At 36.7% G+C, this 10,540-nt stretch overlaps 1 protein-coding gene across 2 annotated transcripts; it reads left to right on the forward strand.

Moving 5' to 3' along the window:
* Positions 1–5,286: 5,286 nt before the first annotated feature.
* On the forward strand, positions 5,287–10,147 carry LOC105475518 (G protein subunit gamma transducin 1). 2 transcript variants are annotated; one of them, XM_011730847.3, is made up of 3 exons: positions 5,287–5,362; positions 5,454–5,560; positions 9,578–10,147. In XM_011730847.3, the coding sequence occupies exons 2-3, from the start codon at positions 5,465–5,467 to the stop codon at positions 9,704–9,706; spliced, it is 225 nt and encodes a 74-aa protein (XP_011729149.1). In that variant the 5' UTR covers positions 5,287–5,362; positions 5,454–5,464; the 3' UTR covers positions 9,707–10,147. The 2 variants fall into 2 exon arrangements, with proteins under 2 accessions (XP_011729149.1, XP_024646705.1); XM_024790937.2 differs by having other exon boundaries at positions 5,457–5,560.
* The last annotated feature ends 393 nt before the right edge of the window (positions 10,148–10,540 follow it).

Here is a 10,540-nt window from a genome sequence, read left to right on the forward strand (position 1 = left end):
AGGAGTTTGAGATCAGCCTGGGCAACATGGCAAGATCCCATCTCTATTAAAAAAATAATAATAAGTTATCTGGACATGGTGGCACCTGTAGTCCCAGCTACTCAGGAAGTGAGGTGGGAGGATCACTAGGGCCTGGGAGGTCAAGACTGCAGTGAGCAGAAATTGCACCACTGCACTCCAGTCTGGGTGACAGAGTGAGACCCTGTCTCAAAAGAAACTCACCAAGCCCATCAGTATGGTGCCTGTATTAGGGTTCTCTAGAGGGACAGAACTAATAGGAGATATATATCATAAATATATATATATGTAAATGGGAGTTTATTAAGGAATATTAACTGGCACAATTACAAAGTCCCACAATAGGCTCTCTGCAAGCTGAGGAGCAAGAAGCCAGTCTGAATCCCAAAACTAAAGAACTTGAAGTCAGATGTTCAAGGTCAGGAAGCATCCAGCACAGGAGAAAGATGTAGGCTGGGAAGCTAAGCCAGTCTAGGCTTTTCACCTTCTTCTGCCTGCCTTTTAATCTGCCTGCACTGGCAGCTGATTTGATTGTGCTGCTCAGATTAAGGGTGTGTCTGCCTCTCCCAGCCCACTGACTCAAATGTTAATCTCCTTTGCCAACACCCTCACAGATACACTCAGGAGCAATACTTTGCATCCTTCAATCCAATCAAGTTGACACTAAGTATTAGCCATCACAGTACCTAAATTATATGTATAAAATACAAAAAAGCAGCAAATTGTGTAGACTAAGTACAATATGAAAATATTCACCATGACTATACATAATGAACTAGAATTTTTTAATGTATAGAATCACCATAGACATAGCAACTGAGAATAGAGACTGACACATATATCAAGCCCATGGCTACACAGAGTGATATGATGTTCTGAAAGAGAAACAAAAAATTATTGGTGCATGGTCTTCCTTTTATTTATATGCGTTATTGTAAAAAGTGTACGTAATAGCCAGGAAAAAATATTTTGTTTCTATGTAAAATGAAGTGAGTTTCAAGGTTCAAATAACCATAAATATGGCTTTTGTCCATGTGGAAGTCTGGCATATCTGACAGTCATGCTGAATGTGTCACATTTCATCTCATGCTGCAAGATCCCAGAAAATGCAAGATACCTGATATTCCTTATCCATACCCACAAAAATTACGGAATACTGTTACAAACAAGCTGATGTATTTTCATAAGGGCCCCTAGGGGGCAGTATTGCCCCCATTGAGAACCAGGGATCTATGGATGGGATACAACTCAGAAATACTTCCCCCCTACTGCCCTCCTCTTGCCTTTTATTGGACCTTAGATATTCTGATGGTAGGGCAGGACGGAGGAAGAAGTGAAAGGGCAAACATCTCCTTATCTAGGGTATGCTTTCCCCCAGGCTGGCTGTAACAGCAATCTTAGCTTATTTGTCTATAGGTCTTCAGTCTTCCCCTTAAATTTTGACTAAAGGTGGGGTGGGGATGGTTGGCAATAGGTTCAATAATCTGATCTAGTCTCTTAGGACTTTTTTTGTGGAGAGGTGGACCAACCTGAAAGCTTAGAATATGAGTGGCAGCTTTAGTGCTATTTGTCATCAACTCTGGACTTTCTATGTAATTCTGGGGTATGAAGAAACAAATGCACTCCTTTACACTAGTTTGAGAGATACGTGCTGCAATGAAAAATACGTCAGTTCAGACGTGCTGGAATGAAAAACACCTATGTTGTAACCTCAGCTCCACTGCCTCTCACTGTTTAATTTAGGGCATTCAAACTCCCTGGAATGCTTTTGCCTCATCTGCAAAATGGAATAGGGAGTAAAGTAGATGATATTAAATTTGAATTTGAACCATTGACTTCAATATGACACTAAACATTTGGAATCTCCATGCAGACAATATTCACTGTTCTTCTTTGTGTCCTTGAAATAAGTGAAAATTTTCGTCCTTTTTTTTTTATATATATATATATATAAGACCTGTGACATCAAATTTGGTAAGAATTCTAGAATCTGCCAATAATATATTTGCTCTAAATAAAGTGTTTTAAATGTTTAATATTATTGAGCATGATGTATCACAGCATTTTAGAGTTAAGAAATCATTTATTGATAAATGAAGTTAGAAAAATTGGATGTTTTTCTATGTTTAGGTAAATGCATATGACATAGGTTAGGTGACTTTGTCAATACTTCCTGATCTCTTCTATATACCAAACACTATACAGAACAATAGAAAGTAATGAGGACATAAAAGTTATGCAACGTATGACCTGTCTTGTAAAGCCTCTAAAACTCCACTGTGTCTTCGGTTGAGTTTGCTAGAAGCAAAGCCTAAGACAGGAATTCTTGTGTAAGACATTTTTCCAGGGCAAGCTCTCAGGAGAAACTGCTAAAGGAGTAAGGCTGGGGCAAGAGGAGAAGTTAGTAAAAAGTGGTTTCGGAAGTCTGGCATCATTCTAAACCCATGGAAATCTCTGAAAGTTTCTCAGTTACAACAAAGTTTTTCAGCCCAGAGGCAAGGGGACTAGGCTGATAGGACCCCACATTAGCCAGCCTTTTGCTCCAAGTCAACCTCAGGGGTCAGATGGGAACATAATCTCCCAGGCATCATCAGGAAGCATTGCCCATCAGATAAGGGCCAACCTGTGCAAGAGGTTTGCCCTTGACAGTCAACACCTGCAGCTGCTGCGGACTCGGTACCTTACCCTGGAAAAAAAAGAGAGCTGGGCAGAGCATCTGGAATGCATGATATTAAAGGAGCCAAATGATGTACACATGATCTGCTATAAGTGTATCGGTAATATCACCTATGTCCTTTAGCGTACCTATAAGTTCCCCTATATTATATGGCAAGGGCCATATAAGAAAGTACAGTTTGAAATTCTGGAAGTACAACAGAGTTAATAACACCAGCTAACACGTGCAAGTGCTTGCTCTGTTCTACACGCTGTTACAAAGTCCTTACCTACGTTATCCACATTTAATCCTCTCAACAAATCTACAAGGTAGGTAATATTATTGCCCCTATTTCCCTGTAAACTAAGGCACAGGCAGGTCAAGTAATTTGGTCAGGGTCACACAGCTAGCAAGTACCAGTAAATGATTATTTTGTTGATAAGTATGTGAGAGGGCTTCCTGGAACAGAGAAAATGAAATTCTAAACCCAACCCAAGATCTACTAAATTAGAATCTCTAAGGTTGGACTCATAACTGTAACAAGTTTCCTAAAGTGATTCCTGCACACACTGAAGTGTGAAGAGCCATTGCCTAGAGGAATTAAAAGTTTTCCAAAATGAAGAAAAGTTGTGCAAAGAACATTGTCAAAATGTAAAAATGATCATCAAAAATACTTAATGAAGTTTTATATTTAGTCTAAAAGAGTGGGAAGGAAGATGAGAATAACATTTGGGCTCTCAAATACAAAACAGGATTATACAGGAAGAAATAACCTTTGTATAGTCATATTGTTTCTTAAAGAACGGAATAGCAAAAATAAAAACATAGGAATCACTGGGCTCAGGTACCCATAGTGTGTTATTTTCTACCTCTATGTTGGTCTAGGTAGACATTTTTCCCTTAAAATTATCTTAAACTCGAGACCATCCTGGCCAACATGGTGAAACTCCGTCTCTACTAAAAATACAAGTTAGCTGAGCGTGGCGGCATGTAACTGTAGTCCCAGCTACTCGGTAGGCTGAGGCAGAAGAATCACTAGAACCCAGGAGGCAGAGGTTGCAGTGAGCCGAGATTGGGCCACTTCACTCCAGCCTGGTGACACAGTGAAACTCCATCTAAAAAAAAAAAAAAAAAAAATCTTAAACTACTACTTATCCAGAGAAGAACGGGATATTTTAAGACTGGGAAGGGAAACAATCTTTCTTCAAAGGTTTTGGAAATGAAAACATCATTTAAATACAAGGAAATAGGTTAATTGCTGATATATTATTAGCAGAGTATTTTCATGTAGATGTACAATGTTATGTTGTTCTCTGAAATATGAATACACTTACTTTTACAATGATACTTCATTACAAAAATTGGACTAGGGAGAAGGAGGAGACACTATAGGCACAATGCCACTTGGCCACTTGGGATAAAGGAAAGTTTTATCTTCTTAAGTTGAAGTATCTAAAAGCTGTTTTATTATTTATGTACTCAGGATTATTGTCTTGTAGGCAAGGTGGTCGTCTTCATGTTTATTTTTCACTTGTGGTAAGTTCACCTTGGACTTTTTATTTTGGGTAAACATCACTTATATCATCATTAATAAGGCTTTGGGGTTCCTTTTCCCCATTATTCAATTTCATAGCATTATCACCAGCTGTTGAGCCTTCTTCCCCATTACTCACTGGTCTAACTGGGGAGAAGAGGAATTGCGAAGAGGGCGGAAGAAAAAGTCTGTTCTAGTAGGATGTTTATTGGTAGATCAGACCTGCCATGTCCCCTTAACCTGCTAAATTTGGTCATCATTGTTACCAGATTCATTGTGACAGTTACAGGCAAATTCCAGGTGTTGTTGGAAAAACACTTATAAGTAATACACTAGTTTATTTTTGATTAAGAAGACTGTTTACGGAGGGGCACGGTGGCTCAAGCCTGTAATCCCAGCACTTTGAGAGGCTGAGACTGGCGGCTCTTGAGGTCAGGAGATTGAGACCATACTGGCTAACACGGTGAAACCCCGTCTCTACTAAAAAATACAAAAAACTAGCCGGGCGAGGTGGCGGTTTCCTGTAGTCCCAGCTACTTGGGAGGCTGAGGCAGGAGAATGACATAAACCCGGGAGGCGGAGCTTGCAGTGAGCTGAGATCAGGCCGCTGCACTCCAGCCTGGGTGACAGAGTGAGACTCCATCTCAAACAAAACAAAACAAAACAAACAAACAAAAACAAACATTGTTTACTAGGTACACATTTAAACAATCCATTATTTATAATGAACTTATAGTGATACTTTTTATATGGTTCCCTTTTAATACCAGGTTAAATACTCTAGAGATTTAGGGAATTAATGGCCCGTCCTCCAAATGACCTCAAACTAAGTTAAATGACATAAAACATGTGGTGGAGGGTTTTGGAATTGACAGTAAGGATTGGAAACCCCAAATTTTATACTGTACGAAAGACCAGGGGCAAGAAGCAGCTTTAAGTATTTTAGATTATATACTGACTAAACTCACCCCTCCCAACAAACCTGTTGACAGGTGTTTAGGGTCAAATGCTTGACTTAATCATATTAGTGAAGATTAGGAAGAAGCTTTAAAATCCCAAGACTAGTGTGCATTGCTACAATTGTTAAGAGAGAGAGCTCATGTGAAATTGGTTGTCGTGGGATATTTAAAATAAAACAAAGAAGAGTTTACTTTGTAAGTTAAGAGCTGAGGGAATTGTTGGCTAAGACTGATTTGAAATAACTGCAGCAATTCATGTGTAGGTGCTAACCTTCTACACCTTCAGCAGGCAAAAAGATGCCAGTAATCAATATTGAGGACCTGACAGAAAAGGACAAATTGAAGATGGAAGTTGACCAGCTCAAGAAAGAAGTGACACTGGAAAGAATGCTAGTAAGTTGCTGCTTTCTTTAGAATTTTATTTTAAGCTAGAGATACTGTGGTGGTACCAGGTTAGAAAACATTGGCTGGTAAGGCTAAATGTAGTTACAAATAAATTGTTCATCTAAAAATGTATCAAAGATTAAGAAAATTGATAATCAATCACAACTATCTCTTGATTTAGATTCTAAATCAAAGAGGTTGGCAAACCATTTTCCTTTGGCCAAGCCCAATCCTTAGTCTCTTTTTGTATGACCACTAAGATAAGAATGCTTTTACATTTTTAAAGAGAAAAAGAAAGAAAGAAAGAAAGAAAGAAAGAAAGAAAGAAAGAAAGAAAGAAAGAAAGAAAGAAAGAAAGAAAGAAAGAAAGAGAGAGAGAGAGAAAGAAAGAGAGAAAAAGAAAGTAGGAGAATATGAGACAAAAACCATATTTTAGATAAACAATAAAGTAAATATGTGCATACAATAATATAGACATTTTGCTTTTACTTTTCTAAACTTCTCTTTATAATGCAATATTTTGATATTGATATTTTGATACAATATTTTGATATTGCTGCAATACTTTAAGCTGTGATGTCATCCCCTTTTGCACTGTCATGGTCAGTAATAAATGAGTACATTCTACTCTTCTTTGGCAAATAAAGATGAGTTCAAACATAAGAACTCACTGGTTCCTCCTAAAAACATCTGACAAATCTTAGAAAGGGTTACCAACAGTTCACTGCCATTAGAAGGAGAAGAAATGGCAAAGGACTAAACCACCAAACAAACAGTGATGAAAGCTTGGAGGATGTAGATATGTATTTTAGGTCCCTTCATTTTAGGAAAATTATTAATAGTAGAACAAAACCTCCACAAGTGGTAACAATAACCTTATATTTTCAAAACATCTCATTTTATCAGGACAAAGTAAAAAAGGAGTTTGTGTTATCTTCATACTTGGTTCAAAATGCCTACTCCCAGTCAAAACTGGGATTTTTGGCTTCTTCTATGTTTATAATAATCTCAAACTCCCCTGTTGCCCTTTCCATATAGGCAAAACGTTTTCCTGTAAAGATAAAATTAAATCAGTACTAAGGCTTAGAACGTACACCAAACAAGTTAAAGTCCTTATTTTTACAATTCAGGGTAAATAAAATGAACTTTTGGGATAAAGGAAAGTTTTATCTTCTTAAGTTGAAGTATCCAAAAACTGTTTTATTATTTATGTACTCAGGATTATTGTTTTGTAGGCAAGGTGGTTGTCTTCATGTTTATTATTCACTTGTGGTAAGTTCACCTTGGACTTTTTATTTTGGGTAAACATCACTTACATCATCATTAATAAGGCTTTGGGGTTCCTTTTCCCCATTATTCAATGTCTCTCTGCTCTTGGAAGTCAAACCAATTTAATATCAGACTGTAAAAACTCCATATACATACACACACAAACACACATGCATATAGATACACATACATATACATGTACTCTCTTAGTCTCCTCAGGGTGATGTACCAGAATACCATAGACTGGTGAGTTACAACCAATAGAAATGTATTTCTCACAGTTCTGGAAGCTGGGGCATCCAAGATTAAGGAACCAGCAGATTCAGTGTCTGGTGAGGGCCTGCTCCCTCCTTCATGAATGCCTGTCTTTTCATTTTGTCCTTACCTGGTGATAGGAGTGAGGAAGCTCTCTCGGGTCTCTTTTATAAGGACAGTAATCCTATTTATGAGAGTTCTGTCATCATGACCTAATCACCTACCAAAAACCCCACCTTGGGGGTTAGGAGTTCAACAAATGAGTTTTTAGGGGACACAATTGTTCAGCCTGATACATATATATGATATATACACACACACACACACATTATATATATAATATATAGAAATATATATGTAATATCTAGAAATATTATTTCTCTATATAATAGATAATAATACATATATTATACATAAAATGGAACTTCCAGGTCCTGAGCCCCCAGCTCTGACGTGTAATCAGTACAGTGTGGTTAAGTGGATATACTCTGAAACCATATTCCCAGCTCAGATTCTTTCTCCACAACAACTTTCTGCCTGTGTAATCCTCATCTATGTTAACTAACTTACCTGTGCCTCTGTTTCTTCAAAACAGCGATAGTAATAGCATCTAATTCAGAGGATAATTGGGAGGAATAAACAAGGTAATATACGCAAAGCTCTGAGAACAATGCCTGGTAATAGCAAGTGCTTTATGTCATTATGTTATTATTACCTTAAAATTATTATTGATTCTATGAACCAGACTGATTCATATTATACTGATTTTTTTTTTAGTAATACAAGTCTTTGCATCCAGTTTCTAAAGCTGACAGATTTGCAATGACTATAAGTCAATGTAATAGGCAATGACTAAAGACAATCATTGTAGTAATAGCTAAAAATAGTTATCATTTGATTGTGCATCTTCTTGTGCCAGGCACCTGTTAGGCATTTAAGGCAACCAATGTAGCTATTCCTATTTTACAGTAATTTATGTAGTAAATTTATGTAGCAAAAGTAATTTATGTAGTAATTTTATAGTGTTTTATGTAGTAAATGAACCTTAGATGAATTACCTTAACTAAGACTAAATAGCTAGTAAATGAGAAGAGCCTTGCAATCCTATGTAAACTACATATATTTATATTAAGCCTCACTGAAATAATTTTTAAACCTATACACATATATAATTTTAGGTAATTTATTGTTCCTTTCATTCTCACATATGCAGATCCCAGCCAGGCACCTTCAAAACCAACCCCTTATGGACTACTGAATTAAGGAGAACAATTTACACCTCTGTTCCTGTCATCTGGTGAAGGCAAAAATAGTGACTTTTAGGGGGAGAGTGTGGGACCACTGAGCAAGAGGGGAAAAAATGAATCTAAATTAATGCATATTTCAAAAGTTGTATAAATCTGCAAGTATCATCCTTTGAAGGAAGAACCTAACCTGACAAATGCTTCCTGGCCCCAGTGGAAAATAATTTGTTCTAATATGTAATTAATAAGTCTGCATAGTTGTAAACTAATCTTAAGTCTTATATCAAATGTTCCTTGGAATTTACATAAAAGTGGCCCAAAGATTTCATTTAAAAAAAAAAAAAACAGTAAATTGGTTAAATAACTTATGGTATGGCCACTTATTAGACTGACAAAAATAAAGTAGCATGGTGTTACTATCATGAAAGATACACTAATTGAAAACAAACAAGTTGAAGGTAAAAGAGTTTAAATAATTAGATTTCATGTGTGTGCATATATATATGTATATTTACATATGTATAGAACATCACCTCTCTCTACAAGGCACGTTAAGTGGTACCTAACAGACTGTAGCTGAAAGGCCTGATTTTTTACTAAATCATTACTATAATGTTGCAGATAATTGAAAAGCAAAATCAAAAACAACATGAATAATTCAGTCCAGCAAATTATTCACTGACCACTAAAGAACCCAGCCGCTATTCTAGATGGCTGGGATACATTGGACAAATCAGCCAGAGGTCCCTAACCCCTTGGAGCTCACCTAGTGCACCACCATGCTCAATCACTGTAGATGAGTGTAAAGGAAAATTACATGTGTATACTTCTGAGAATTCAGGGATGGTGATAAGCCTGGAATTTAATAATTATTCGTTCTCTTCCACCTTTACGAGTCACAGTTTTGGAATGAGGAAAAAGGTTTAATCAATATGAAATCTGATGACACCCTTGACTTCTGTTGCCAGCTGTGTTCTGATTCCTGGGTCTTGTCTCCTTCAATGCTGGAGGCAGTGTCTGCTGGGAATCTTTAGCTGGAGCATGACCAGCTGTTTTTCCTTTGTCTGGAGATATATCCAGAAGGATTGGGAAGGCTGCAACTTTCTTCTTTCCTACAAAGTACATATGCATTGGCAGAAAGCAGAGAGAATCATACTGAAAATATACAACCTGAAAATTTATTGTAATAAATAATTCTTGGCATTTGGAGTATTCAGTTTTAAACAAAATGAGTCATCCCTTTTTCCTTCCCCTTAAGGTTTCCAAATGTTGTGAAGAAGTAAGAGATTACGTCGAAGAACGATCTGGCGAGGATCCACTGGTAAAGGGCATCCCAGAGGACAAAAATCCCTTCAAGGAGCTCAAAGGAGGCTGTGTGATTTCATAATACAAAAAAAAAAAAAAAAAGCCATTGAGGATATCTCAAATGTTAATAACAATATGGATTTTTCTCATACATAATAGTACTACTAAGCGTGTATGTGAATTTTTAAATTTATAAATGTAAACTTTTAATAAAAATTGAGTGTTGTAACCCTTCATTCTATGTTTTTTCTTAACATATCTGGCACACAGTTTAACACATAATTGCCAATAAATGTTGCTTGAAGTTCTTTAAAAAGAACTATGTTTTTTAAATGATTCTATAGCTTTCTGAGTCATCAGCATATACTAAATGTTTTATGCTTTTTTCACTTCCCTTTCAACACTTATAGTTTTCCACCCAGAAATTTTATGGATAAATTTCTATTTTCTTTCCCAAACTTTCTCTTGCTTATGGAATTAGGAAGCTTATTTTTCTGATATACACATCAACCAATCTTGTGACTTTTCCCCAGAATGCCAACTGGGTTGAGGGTTCAGTCTGTGGTCACGGAGCACAGTGAATTTAACCAGCACCAGATTCATGGTTATAAGCATACACTTAGGAGCCAGACAGTTCTGGCTTTGCCACTGTACTGCCTACCTCACTTTGGATAAGCTACTTAATTCTTTCTAAATTTGTTTCTTCTAGCATAGGATGAAGATAATAATGGTTCTCTCTTCTGTTTTGTATAGGGGTTAAGTAATACATCAATCCAACTATAACACTCAGCCTATTACCTGACCCATGGTAAGATACAATAAGGGTTAACTAGTACTATTACTTACTTAGAAAGGATCTAGACAAAATTTCCACAATCCTTTAAGATATATGCTATTTTACCCTATCCTCATGAAG

The sequence above is a fragment of the Macaca nemestrina genome, chromosome 4 (genome assembly GCF_043159975.1).
Source record: "Macaca nemestrina isolate mMacNem1 chromosome 4, mMacNem.hap1, whole genome shotgun sequence".
NCBI classification, from domain to species: Eukaryota; Metazoa; Chordata; class Mammalia; order Primates; family Cercopithecidae; genus Macaca; species Macaca nemestrina.